A 14,722-nucleotide genomic window follows, 5' to 3' on the forward strand; every position below is an offset into this window, starting at 1 on the left:
TTTTTACTTCTAGCTGAGCACATGTTTACATGACGGAAAAAGTTTTTTTTTTATTTGTGCACAGCATAAAAATCCGACATTGCCTGCTATTCATGGGCCCATCCTGATTGGATCTGAGTTTTGGTTCAATTTGTGAATTTGTAAATAAAAATCTATTAGCCATGAATGCATTTTACTAGAGAAAAGCATGTGGAAAATTCCCATAGAGATTTCCTGTAAGTGCTAAGCTTCGGTAAGCATTTACTAGGTGTGTCCTAGATACGGATTCCTAGCTGCCCCCACGGTTACTCACACAAACACACGCAGGAGGAAGCTAGTAATAAGGAAAGCATTTATCCTGAAACCTTTGATCATGTAAAAACTAACGTATGAAAGAATGTCCTCCGATCATTTGCATTTCCTTAGGGTATCCCCCTAAAACGGACTTAAACAAAAAATGTTTGATCAGATTCTGTTAACAGTAGCTGTCCCATACAGCCCCTTGCCAGTACAGTAAACCATTTAACAACCCTGGAAAAATCTGTTACAGGAATGTTGATATTGGCAGACCCATAAAGAGAAGTGGGCCAGATGGCGAAGCAACGATCTCTGCCAAAATCCTACCAATAACTATGAATTTGGAGCATGAAAATGACTTCTAATACCTTTACATACATAACAGTTTACAGTCTCGTAAAAAAATAAATAAAAAAAAATGCAGAGAAACAAACTAAGCAAAGACAGTCTCCAAGCCGCTATAAAATGCTGGGTGCAATAATCCAGCCCAACACAGTCAGCATCCATCTTTATTTGGAACACCATAACTCACGTCTGCCTTGGATATTAAAATTGTGCAAACAAATATGGACTTTGGTTGCAGTGGAATGTTTTTTTTGGCTGGTTGACAATTCTATTGGCATTAGCAGATAGTGGGTATGATAGTGGCACTACTTATTCACAGGGAACTTCACTCTCTCAAGCAACACTGACTATTTTTTAATCCTAATGCCCCTTTCACACTGGGGCGGTGCGGGCGTCGGCGGTAAAGCGCCCCTATTTTTAGCAGTGCTTTACCGTCGTTTTAGCTGTGGTCTGTGGCCGCTAGCGGGGTGGTTTTAACCCCTGCTAGCGGCCAAAAAGGGTTAAAACCGCCTGCAAAGCGCTGCTGCAGTGGCGCTTTGCCGGCGGTATAGCCACACTGTCCCACTGATTTCAATTGGTAGGAGCGGTGAATACACCGCTCCTTTCACCGCACCGAAGATGCAGCTAGCAGGTCTTTTTCCACCATCCTGCTAGCGCACCGCTCCAGTGTGAAAGCCTTCCGGTTTTCACACTGGAGTGAAAGGGGCCGGTTTTTTCAGGGGCTATTTTTAGCGCTGTAGCGCCTGAAAACCGCCCTTACCCTGCTAGCATTAGTAAATAGGAAAAATATAGCATATCTACTCGTTTTAACCTTTTTACATTTTTTCTGCTACATCCTGGCTTCCAGGCCTAGGCAAATGATGTCATACATCCCAGGAGTCTCCGGGAGGGGAAGAGAGGTTTTCTCAGCTAACTACGACCTCCTGCCTGCATGCCTGAGTGAAGGGCGGATGGATTCCAGGAAGTAAATGCTACATGAATCATCTGCCCTTACCCCAGAAATGCTAGGGGGTGTTTTTCAAAAATGATTTCTCAGCATAATAAAGCATGGATGGATAGAGGAGTTTGCTTTGAACATTAAAAAATAATTAAATAGGGTTTTTGGTTTGTAGTGCTAAAAAAAAAAAAAAAAAAAAAAAAAAAAGCGTAGTTCCGCTTTACTGGTATAATAAAGTGGTTGTAAACTCCAAAAAACAAAACAAAAAAGAAACCCTACAAGACAAAGGCATAATGAGCTAGTGTGAATTGCATACTAGCTCATTAGAAAATACTTACCTTAGATCGAAGTTGTTGCAGCGGTCACTCCACATTGCTGTGACCGGCGACATGTCTCCTGGAGTGATTTCTGGGTTCGCGGGCTCCGGCTGTGAGCCGCCGGTTATGGCATGGCTATTGAAGAAACGGCAGGAGCCGCATGTGCTGAAGACATCGGTAAATGCGCATACGGTGAATATCTCCTAAACTGTGCAAGTTGTGCAGATATTCACGGTACCTACAGGAAAGCCTTATTATAGGTTTACCTGTAGGTAAAAGTGGTGTTTACAACTTAAAGTGGACTTCCAGTCGTTTGGTGTTTATTAGAAGTCAGCAGCTACAAAAAGTGTAGGTGCTATTAATAAACACACATTCACCTGTCCCATGATGAAGAAATGCGGCCGCCCGAACCCTCCATTCTCTCCCTTGCCTCTTCCCGGCATTACAAGTGTGGGCACCCAGCTGTGACAGCTTGGGACCTCACAGGCAGGTCCGTCTCCTCAATGGCCAGGCAATCTTCTGGGACCTGTGACATAACCCAGAAGATTGCCGAGAGGGAGGGGGAGAGGAAAACATCCGCTTGTGTCACCGAGGCAGCCTGTGCAGAAGTGGGAGGGGGTACCTGTCAAAACTAGGTAGCTGCTCCCCCCCCAAAAAAGGACATGCCAAATGTGGCATAGAAGGGGGTGAGGAGTGCTTAAAGCGGAACTTCCTCTAACATTTGTGGACAGGAAACATGACAGAAAAAGATCTGGCAGGTATCTGCAACACTATACAATAATAACCATTTATATGTGCAACCTAAAGTTGCAGTGACTTCAAAGTAGTTCATGCACCATTTGGTCCGACGTTCACGCAACTTGAGGGCCATAGACTTCAATGTTAACCCTCAAAAGTTGCATTAAAGCCGTACCCAAAAGTTATACAATGCAACAGTTGTCCATTATCACTGGTCAAAACCAAATTTGCATCCAAACTGTACCCACCCAAAGTTGCGTCAAAGTTGCCCTAAATTTGCAGACAAACAAGTGTGAATGGAGCATTAAAGGGCTGCTTTGACACAATGCACAATAGCAAGCAACATAAAACACGCATGTGTTCTCATAATGCACTGAAAACAGAAAGGTGCAAATGGGCACCAACAGCTGCGGTGCAGAGAGGAAAGGAAATCTCAATAACCGTCGGGTCTACCGAGGAACTGCAGCATCATTTTTGGGTGAAACAGATGTTTAAAGGGGAAGTAGAGGGATTGTTCAGTAGCCAACATATTGCCTAGTCTTATAATAAAGGCATTTGTTTTATTTATTTATTTTTAATAGCATGTTATACTTATCTGCTCTGTGCAATGGTTTTGCACAGAGCAGCCCTGATCCACCAGCGCTTCTGGCCCCCCTCTTCTCCGAGTGCCCCTATAGCAGAAGATGGTGCCGCCCCCTCCCCTGTGAGCTGTGATTGACAGCAATGGAAGCCAATGGCTCTGGTGCCTCTTAGCCAATCAGGAGACAGAGACCCCCAGGAGAGCAGCAGCTCTCATGCACATCGCTGGATCGGGCAGGTATTGGGGGGGGGGGGGGGGGGGGTGCATACTTAAGGTTATTACCTTCACACATGAAATGCATGAAGGTAAAAAAACTTTCAGCTTTTAGAACCATTTCCAGTACAGAATATCACTGCCTGGTCCAACATATGAAGTATATACTTTACTGATCCTCTCACCTTCCACCGAGGAGTGCAGTCTGTGGGCTTCCAGTGTCCTCCAGGTCCAATACCCATATCAGCAAACATCTGATAAACTTCTTCTAATGAGATCTCACTCATGTTAATATCAGTAGGCCCACCTGCATCAAAAAACATTTCTAATTAAAAGTCCGCATTTTGCTATGCTGCAAGTTTAAAACAGAAACAACTGAAAAAGCCCAGTTAAATAAACAAGGAAATAGTGAAAAAATTGGTTGTCTTTTAACCTGATGCTCATGAACAGATAAGAGAAGATTACGAGTCATACACGGGAATTGTTACAGAAATAGCATTTAAAGAGGACACTTTCATACAAACCTGTTTCAGTTAACCTTTCACAATACAGTAAAACCTTGGTTTTAAAGCGTTTTGCAAGACAAGCGACATTTTTTTTACTTTAACTCTAAAGTGTAGCAATATGGTATTACATTTAACCACTTCCCGCCCGGTCAATAGCAGATTGATGTCCGGGAAGTGGTTCTGTTATCCTGACTGGGCGTCATATGAGGTGATCAGTGGAGCGGTGCGTCAGTCTGACACACCTCTCCACCGATCTCAGTAAAGAGCCTCCGGCAGAGACTCTTTACCACGTGATCAGTTGTGTCCAATCATAGCTGATTACGATGTTAACAGGAAAAGCCATTGATCAGGTTTTCCTCACTTGCGCCTGACAGTCGCGAGTAGAGGAGAGACGATCAGCGGCTCTTCTGACGGGGGGGGGGGGGTCTGCGCTGATTGTTTATCAGCTCAGCCCCCCCCTCGAATACCCACACTAGACCACCAGGAGAGCCACCAGGACCACCAGGGAAGGGGGCAACATGTGGATGGCCAGGTATGTACTCCATGGCCATCCACATGTGCAAATTATGGCCAATCTGTGCCAATCAGTGCCCACAAATGGGCACTGGCTGGCAACATTATATAACATCTGATGCACAGCAATGCCACCCATCAGTGTCATCAGTGCCATCAGTGGCACCAATCAGTGTTATAAGTGCCACCTATCAGTACTACCCATAAGTACCCATCAGTGCTGCCTACGAGTTCCCATCAGTACCTCCTACAAGTGGCCATTAGTGCTACCTATGAGTGCCCATTAGTGCCCGTCAGTGCTGCCTTATCAGTGCCGCCTTATCAGTGCCCATCATTGAAGAAGAAAATGTACTTATTTACAAAAAAATTTAACAGAAACAAAGAAAAACTAGTTTTTTTTCCAAAATGTTCAGTCTATTTTTATCTGTTGAGCAAAAAATAAAAGGCAACGGAGGTGATCAAATACCACCAAAAGAAAGCTCTATTAAATTAGTTTGGGTACAGTGTAGCATGACCGAACAATTGTCATTCAAATTGCAACAGCGCTGAAAGCTGAAAATTGGCTTGGGCAGGAAGGTGTCTAAGTGCCTGGTATTGAAGTGGTTAATGAAGGTACAACATTTAGCAACTCACATGGTTGGTGATTATAACAGGCACATCTAAGTATGCAGGCAAAGGCATGGTAAAGCTGTCCACATAGATCATCCTCCTATTGCTACACTTAGAGGCGCCTCTCTTCTCTTTTATACTCTGTAGCCCCTGCTGGATTTTGCTTCTAATCCCCTTGTGAAGGCTGCCATTCGCGGATGGATATTTTATGGTTACACAAACATTGCTATAATCTTTTTATATGAACTATAAACTGCCATGTCCTTCATTCACAAAGACCTGTGAAAGAATGAACTACAAGTCCCATCTTCCACTGAGGCAGACAGGTTTTAGCTCTCAATGGCCTACTAGTGAACTGATCAGTGCACTTGTGGTCCATTCACACTTCAGCTTTCTAACTGAAAGCCCATAAAGAGGTGTGTGGCTGGACTATCTGTAATGATTGACATAAAATATTGTTCCAATAATACATATGGTTGAAATTGTTGGACTTTAGTCTTTTCTCTTACTTATAATTATTAAGAAAATGACCACAGCAGACCCCGTTAACCAGTTACAACTATAACAAATGTATAAAAAGTCTGCAATGGTGAGTATTGCCCACAGTAGTCAGGATCTCCTCTCCCTGCTCCAAGGCCATGGGTGTCACTTTCCTGCATATGGAACCTCCACCTCCGCTCTTTGTTTATTCTTTATTATTATGGAGATTGATTGAATGGAGCCTGGCACTATCATTTGGTTCTGTAATGACTGCAATTATTACCACATACTGATTAAAGTTCAACGTACAAAGCATGCCAGTCAGTAAAAAGATAAGAAATTAATGGAACATGAGTAAAGTGGAAATAATTTATAATGCCCGAACTACATAAAGCACAAAACAAAAACCTTTCTGGACTATCCCTGGAAAAAAAAAGGTGGGACAGCTGGCAAGTATAACACCGGATGATTAGCCACAGCAGACTGCACACCAGACACCAGTCTTTTCTTCTGACCCGTCTATAGAGCGGGCACATCGGTTTATTTTCATTTTGAACGGTTATAGAACCTGAGGCCAAAGCTTGCATGCTCACAACTTGTCCCCGATGCCAACCAAGTGTGATGGAGGAAACCCACAGATATAAGCGGGTAGCTGAACGTCAAATCACATTCCTCAGACATGTTCTGGTGTATGCTGAAAATTACCAGCACATGGATAGTAACACATGATCTGCTGGTGGGGGTTGGGAGGGGTGTGTAAAACAAATACAGGCTGAAAATGCAAAACATCTTGTAAACTAAAAATCATATGCGAATAGCTTGACTCATGTAAAATAAAAAGTATGCATTATCAATTTACAAGCACCTACAGAAGACATCCAGGAAACATTTTTTATTTTTAAATCTGCAGTTTGAAAAAAGTCCCTAAAGGCATATAGAATTTTATGAATGACTGGCCTTTCTTTATTACAGAATTTACACTTTCATTCACGTAGGGAAGTTTAGCTCTCACTATACTTTCGTTGCTGTGGTTGAATGCAAATATTCAGCTGCAGCGGGTGCCTCCGGCGTTTTCGTGCACCAGGAAGTACAGGTGCAGCATTCAGATTCGCTGCAGGGAGCCTCCCAAAGTCTATGCCGCTCAACTGGCTCAGTGTGCAATGGGCCTTTGGTCTAGTTCACACAAGTGGCCACGGCATGGTAAAAACAGGTGGTTATGTCGTGGCTTTACCACCTCCTGACAGCCTGCCTAAAAGATAGCATGCAGCTGCTCGTAGTTGTACAGATGCTATGTCCGTGTGCTTTTCATCCATGGCAAAAATTATACCCCTGGTCATAATTGGCGGGCAGTACCACTGTTAAACATAATTCATTCAGTTGAACGGGGGCCAAGAAACAGTGCATTATTTATATACAAAATCCCCATCTGGTTGGCAGGGGCCATTCATGAGATGGCAGTATTGCCTCCTGGATGACTGGCAGCCACTTTTTTTAAATTGACTGGCAGCCATTTTTTAAAACTCAGCAGCCCGAGTTAAAAATGTAGCTCTCCTGCTTAGTGTGGTTAGTTTTTAATAGAAAAGCAGAAGGACTGGCAAGAACACCAGGTGTTTCACATAAAGGAAGTAATACAAAGAGAACAGGACACTTTCTTATACAAGTACATGGTACAGCTGCCACATATCATAAAGTGTTGGGGTAACAAATGCTTTAAGTCCAACAAGGTGCATGACACACGTTGGGCACAGCTCTATTATTTACATCTTACAAGTTTATGGCTCTGCAAAGGATACAAGCACACAGAGCAGCTATACCCATCACTCCCTTCTGCTGCCCATTCACAGAATCCTTTGCATTTTGAGAATGTACAGAATACAAAGGCTTCTGTGATTGGGCAGGAGGAGGGGCGGACAGCGATTCTGCTGTTGAAAATGCCAAAACCAGCAAGTACAGCATCAGGCTCCTCTATAAACCAGCTAGATGTATATAATAGAGCTAAGTCCAGGAGATGTCATATACCTTGTTAAAGTTCCCTCATTGCATGCCTTCACTTTATAAATGGAGCTGAATTCCTGAAGTTTAGCTTTAAAAATAAATACACATGCTTCAAAAACGTATACAAAGCAGATAAACCGCCTGCCATTTAACTTCTATTAGATATGTAAAATGTCACAGTTTTCCTAGAATATATGCGTACTTATTTGTTTAGCTGGCCATGGATGCTGCGTACAGCACCACTTTGTAAATAAGTCCTTCTCCAGTAAACGCCAGCTGAATGGGTCGATAAAACCTGTCAAAACATACTTTTTTTTGCAGTTTGATTTTTATACAAATTCACTGTTTTGAGGGGAGGAAAAAAAAAATCTATTAACAGGGATAGAAAGAAACATGGTAAAGTACTTACGCATAAACGGCAACTTTTGCGGACACGGAAGGTTTGGAGAGAATGTGAAGTTTTCAGGCAGATACATTGTGGACTGTGCGGTGAAATCAGTGGAATTGGTACCATCTGGGTAGTCTACAAAGAACAAAAGTGGAAGACATCATTAATATTTGGACAGTTTCTAGTTATTTTACATCTGAAATTAAAATATTCCCGAAATCCCTGTACATTACGTGACACACAGTGGATAAAAAAAGTCTACACACCCCTGTTAAAATGTCAGGTTTCTGTCATTTAAAAAAATGAAACAAAGATAAATCATTTCAGAATTTTTTCCACCTTTAATGCGACCTATAAAATGTACAACTCAAATTGAACAACAAACTGAAATCTTTTAGGAGGGAGAAAGTAAAATAAAATAATGTGGTTGCATAAGTATACACACCCTCTTAGAACTGGGGAAATAGCCATGTTCAGAATTAAGAAATCACATTCAAACTCACGTTAAATGGTCAGTACACACCTGCCATCATTTAAAAGTGCCTCTGTTTATCCACAAATAAAGTTCAGCTGTTCTAGTAGGTCTTTTCTGACATTTTCTTAAATCGCATCCTACAGCAAAAGCCATGGTCTGCAGACAGCTTCCAAAGCATCAAAGGGATCTCATTGTTAAAAGGTATCAGTCGGGAGAAGAGTACAAAAGAATTTCAAGGCATTAGATATACCATGGAATACAGTGAAGACAGTCATCATCAAGTGGAGAAAATATGGCACAACAGTGACATTACCAAGAACTGGAAGTCCCTCCAAAATTGATGAAAAGACAAGAAGAAAACTGGTCAGGGAGGCTGCAAAGAGGCCTACAGCAACATTAAAGGAGCTGGAGGAATATCTGGCAAGTACTGGCTGTGTGGTACATGTGACAACAATCTCCAGTATTCTTCATATGTCTGGGCTATGGGGTAGAGTGGCAAGACCAAAGCCTTTTCTCACGAAGAAAAACATCCAAGCCCGGCTAAATTTTGCAAACACACATCTGAGGTCTCCCAAAAGCACGTGGGAAAATGTGTTCTGGTCTGATGAAACCAAATTGAAAGTTTTGGCCATAATCCCAAAAGATATGTTTGGCGCAAAAACAACACTGCACATCACCAAAAGAACACCATACCCACCATGAAGCATGGTGGTGGCAGCATCATGCTTTGGGGCTGTTTTTCTTCATTTGGAACAGGGGCCTTAGTCAAGGTAGAGGGAATTATGAACCATTCCGAATGGCAGTCAATATTGGCACAAAACCTTCAGGCTTCTGCTTGAAAGCTGAACATGAAAAGGAACTTCATCTTTCAGCATGGCAACGACCCAAAGCATACATTCAAATCAACAAAGGAATGGCTTCACCAGAAGATTAATGTTTTGGAATGACCCAGCCAGAGAACAGACCTGAAATCTGTGGTCTGAGAAGAACTGTGCACAGGAGATGCCTTGCAATCTGGCAGATTTGAAATGTTTTTACAAAGAAGAGTGGACAAATTGCCAAGTCAAAGATGTACCATGCTAATAGACTCATACTCAAAAAGGCGGAGTGCTGTAATAAAATCAAAAGGTGCTTCAACAAAAGTATTATGCCCCATACACACGGTCGGACTTTCCGACCACAAAATCCGTCTGATTTTTTCCGACGGATTTTGGCCGAAACTTGTCTTGCATACACACCGTCGCACAAAGTTGTCGGAAAATCCGATCATTTGGAACGAGGTGACGTTATACACATACAACGGGGCTACATAGAGGCCAGTAGCCAATAGCTTTCGTCTGCAAATTTTTTCTGAGCATGCGTGGCACTTGGTGCGTCGGAATTCTCTACACACAATCGGAAAAAGTGTGATCGGATTTTGTTGTCGGAAACTTTTAGATCCAGCTCTCAAATTTTTATCCATCAGAAATTCCGATGGAAAGTCCTATAAAGCCCACACATGATTGGATTTTCCTACAACATAATCTGATCGGACTTTTTCTGTCAGAATTTCCAACTGTGTCTATGGGGCATTAGTTTAAGGGTGTGCACACTATTGCAACCATATTATTTTAGGTTTTTTATTTTTACTTCCCCCCCACCTAAAAGATTTCAGTTTGTTGTTCAACGGAGTTGTACAGTTTGTAAGTGTGTAGACTTTTTATATCCACTGTATGAGGTTATACTTGTGGCACACAGGGAATTCAGATATTTTTTTGGCACACCAAAGAGCCTTCTTTATCTTAAGAACAAAAGAAAATCCCTGAAATTCATAAAGACTGGAGCATACAGATCTTTCAAAAGTGTTTTGCGGGCGTTCTAAAAGTGGCGCAACATGCGCCAAATTCATGTACCGGTCTTGTACTTGAAAAAGCTTGTACAGACTTCCTGTATCATCAGCTGATCAGAAACACCTGGTCATACCCACTACAGATATACATTGATCTGGGGAGCGTACAGCCCTAATCAGTCATGTGCATTAGCCCCAAGACCCCTTCCACATGGGGCAGGCCCCATCAGAGTCCGCCTACTCAGCAGGAAATCTGTCTGCTGACCCCCGCTGAGCAGGTGGATGGGCCACTCTCCTCTATGGGCAGTTGGATGTAAACGAACCACCTGTTTACACTCAACTGCCATCTGATCTGCCAGGTGGATGGGGAACTGATCCCTATCTATCTGTTTTAAGCGAATAAGATCAGATCCGATCTTGCCGGGTGTCAATGGATACATGTCCGTTGACATTTCCTGCTCCAAAGAGGAGACAAGAAGGTCCAATTGGGTCTGCCTAAAAAACTGACAGGCGGATCCAATTGGTCCACTAGTGTGAAAGGGGCCGTGCTTTAGTCACACTTGGACTCCCGCATTTAGCTTATCTGAATGTAGAAGTTCTCGGAGAAGTATGAACAACTTTTATGCTTCCCTGATTATTTTTTTCTTGCGGTTTCATAGTTAGTAAGGTTGAATAAAGACACCAGTCCATCCAGTTCAACCTGAGTGAGTGTCTACCCCTATCCCTGTACATTGCACACTCACATTGGTCCCTACCCTCAAGGAGCCCACAATCCAAAGTCCCCATTCATATACTAGGGCCAATTTTGGACAGAAGCCAATTAACCTACCTGCATGTCTTTGGAGTGTGGGAGGAAACTGGAGTACCCGGAGGAAACCCACGCAGGCACAGGGAGAACATGCAAACTCCAGGCAGGTAGTGTCGTGGTTGGGATTCGAAACCAGTGACCCTTTTTACTGCTAGGTGAGAGTGCTAACCACCACACCACTGTGCCGCCCTGGCCTTTGATGGTCCTGCTTTATTGTATAGCTGCTTTTAAAGTTTCAAATCAGATTCTGAATGCCCAGAATTCTACTCTCTCTAAACCCAGTTAAACATCCAATCTGAATGATGATGGAAAAATCATTACCAGCATTTATTTTAACATAAAAACGTGATTCAAACACATATAAATGTAGGTTAGACACTGCAAGTGTGAATGAGGTCTAAGTTGCCCCTTCACCACGTGAACACAAACTTATTACGGCATAAATATCATTAGCATTCCCAAGATCATAGCAGAGTGAATGACACTACTGTAATAACTTTTCAACGTGTTCATCTGAGTGACGTGCATCGTGAAGCTTCCTAGGTCCTGTATGTTTATTCTAGTATCTAGGCTCAGCACAGCCTCACACTTTGTAAACCAATTACATTATCAGACTACCCAGCTCGTTTGAGCTTTCAGTTGTTACATTTGCTGCCAAAATGGGAACAAAAGGCAAATGGCCTACTGAACTTCCAGCAGCAACTGGTGACTGTGACAATCAAAGCGCTATCTTAGTACACCAAAGCACACAGATAAGCTTGAAATGCCATAAAATCACCATAAAACACTATACAGCAGAAAGCAACAATGCTGTATAATGTAAGCAATGCATATGATAAAAGGGACCTTAAACTTAGCAGGTATGTCTTATCACCGTGTTCTGCAGAATAATACTATAGGGCATGAATTATGACCTTAGAAGAATTAAAAATAAAGTAATCATTAAACGTATGAAAACTACAAAAAAAAAAAAAAAATCTACCGGCTAAAGCAGGTAGAAGGGGTAAGAGCCACAATTAGGACTAGACTTACTTCACAGAAGTTTTTGTTGTTTATTCAGATGGTATGAAGTGTAAGGCAAACACATGGCTTCTAATTGACAGCCAGCTGTGGGCAGCCAAGAGATGGCAGTTTTCTGTATACATGGCGTAACAGTGCTGTGTCAAATCACACAAGGGCAACGTTTAAAGCATAGATGACCTTTTTAAGCATCTGCCCCAGCACATGGCAAAATTTAGTTTTAGTTGTATAAGGAACATAAAAGGAAAGGAGGATACCAACTACCCAGTCCTATCTCTACAACATGGTGCCAATCTATCACACACCACTTATAATACGGAGGCAATAGCATTGCATCACAGAAGCACTATGGCATCAAGCGCTAGCAAAATGGAATACCCTTATACCGATCTTGTTTTATAGCCATGACGCTTACACAGACCCCTGTTTTTTTTTCGTGAACTGTTAGACCAGGGCAAAAATCGGTTTGCTGCAGGCTGGTTGGTAAGTGAGCTGGGAAGTTTTGTTTGTTGTTTTTTGATATGCGTCACCCTTCCATGTTCTCCTTGCTGCAATGGCTGGATATAGGTTGGGGCGATTGCCATTTGTTTGTACTGTTGGTTAAAGTGGTAGCAAACTAGTAAATCACAGTGAATAAAATAAAAATAAAAAAAATAAAAATATCCCCTGCAAAGCAATACTTACCTTAAAACAAAGCCCTCCAACGCTGCGCTGTCACCGCTGAGACAGCCGAGTTCTTCCCCCGTTCATCTTTCAGGGTTCGGCATCCACCGGCTACATGAGTGGCCGGAGGCGCGATGACGTCACTCCTGTGCATGGGAGCCACTATTTATGGCATGGGCTCTGAAGGTCCACCACTGCATGCCAGAACTTCAGAGCACATGCGCCGGGAATGGCACCAGCTGCATGTACTCTGAATATCTCTTACACTGTGCAAGTTTAGGAGATATAGGCTTACTTTGGGCTTGCCGGTAGGTACAGGTAGAACAGAGTTTACTACCACTTTAATTGGTGAGGGGATGCACTGGATACCTTTGCTGCCATTGTGCTATTGCTGGGTGTCCAGTGCGTTCCTATACCTTTAAGGAGGAGGGCTGGGCTCCCTCCAGGCACACCTGCCCTTAAAGTGGTTGTAAAGGCTCAAGCTTTTTTAGCTTCATGCATTCTATGCATGAAGGTAAAAAACCTCTGTGCAGCAGCCCCCCTAATACTTACCTGAGCCCAATCTTCTTCCAGCACTGTGCACGAGAGCCTGGGCTCTTCGGGAATCCTGCCTCCTCAGTGGTTGAGACAGCAGTGGGAGCCATTGACCCCCCGCTGCTGTTAATCACAACCAGTGAGCCAATGTGGAGGGGGGGTGGGGCAGAGCCCCAGCTGAGCATGTGAATGGACAAGCTGCTTGGTTGCCTCCTTTGCAAACTGCTTGCTCTGGGAACACTTGGCAAAAGGGAGGAGGCAAGAGCGCCAGCATATATATATAAAGTTACAAATAGCAGCTACTGTATAGTTGCAAGCATCTCATGCTCTTCCTCAGGCTTCATGCAACAATCCATTACTAACCACATACTTTTATATTCAACACTACAGGATGAAGCTTCACAGGTGTGTCACACAATCAATAACCACTAATTAGTGAGACACAGTTTAACCTGCTAACCTACTTCAAACAGCCTCTAGAAAAAAACATCCTTCATGTATAAATATCATACATCTAACAAATAATACAAAATAGAGGTCAAATTTGATTATATCAATTAACAAATAAATCGGCATATTAAAGGATCAAAAAGGGACAAAAGGAAAACAATAAAATAAATATTGGGGGGGGGGGGGGGATTGCACAAATGAACACAAAAATAATCGCAAATCGCATGTCCTGTATTTGAATAAAGGCTGTTGAGTCAGCCAAAGTCCTGTTCAGGGTGTATTCCATCTTCCTGTCCTGTATATATCCATTTAACCTATAAGAAACATCAAATACATCTCACACTAGACTTATAAATACAAATATAGGTCATAATCTCTGTTCAAGCCTTCAGGGTGCAATGATCTCTATAGAAAAAAAAAGCCTTTAATATATCCATTATATGTCTTCCAACCTTGGAGACATTGGGAGGTTGGTGGGGAGAGGGGGAATGGCTGCGGCTGCTGGAACAGGTTACATGTTCCACCCTGAAACATGGAGCCGGTTCACATAGCTCCAGGGTGGCCGTGGTCTGCATTTAAAAAGGGTCCTGTGCATCTTTGGTTCCGATTCAGGCAAACATTTGGGCCTGATTCACACCTGAATTGGTGAACAGGGACGCACCGAGCCCTATGGTGTGAGCCGCAGCCACAGCATATGTGAACCCAACCTTAGTCCCCCTGAAAAGTCTCACAAATATCTGCTGATCCTCCTAGTGGAGTTTACCTAATGCATCCTCCTGTTAAAGTGTGGCACTGATGCTGCACTGCTCCTGGATTCAGGGCAGAGTTGTCACTCTGCAGGGAGTGTGGCTATCAGCATTTTCGCTGCTGATTCACAAGCATGTAGCTTGTCAAACAGCACCCAGCCACACCCAGTCCTGCCCAGTGCTTTCTGGGTTGACAGCACTGCTTTAGTTGCTGAAACCCTCCACTGACCTGCAGTATCTGGGAGGGAGAGCGTGTGAGACAAACATGAAGGTGGGTCTGGCTCAGTCAAAGAAGGTAAAT

General features: G+C 43.1%; 1 protein-coding gene across 1 annotated transcript in view; it reads right to left on the reverse strand.

The window, feature by feature from the left end:
- Positions 1-14,722, reverse strand: part of B4GALT6 (beta-1,4-galactosyltransferase 6) — a 118,417-nt gene that overhangs the window by 27,074 nt on the left and 76,621 nt on the right. The window contains exons 3-4 of the mRNA XM_077492612.1: positions 7,919-8,032; positions 3,592-3,713 (exon numbers count right to left, since the gene is read on the reverse strand). Of these exons, the coding sequence (XP_077348738.1) occupies positions 3,592-3,713; positions 7,919-8,032 (236 nt within the window). The remainder of the gene's footprint in view (positions 1-3,591; positions 3,714-7,918; positions 8,033-14,722) is intronic.

This window comes from Lithobates pipiens, unplaced genomic scaffold (assembly GCF_037356315.1).
Source record: "Lithobates pipiens isolate NorthernLeopardFrog02 unplaced genomic scaffold, aLitPip1_a1.2 Scaffold_19, whole genome shotgun sequence".
Classification (NCBI taxonomy): Eukaryota; Metazoa; Chordata; class Amphibia; order Anura; family Ranidae; genus Lithobates; species Lithobates pipiens.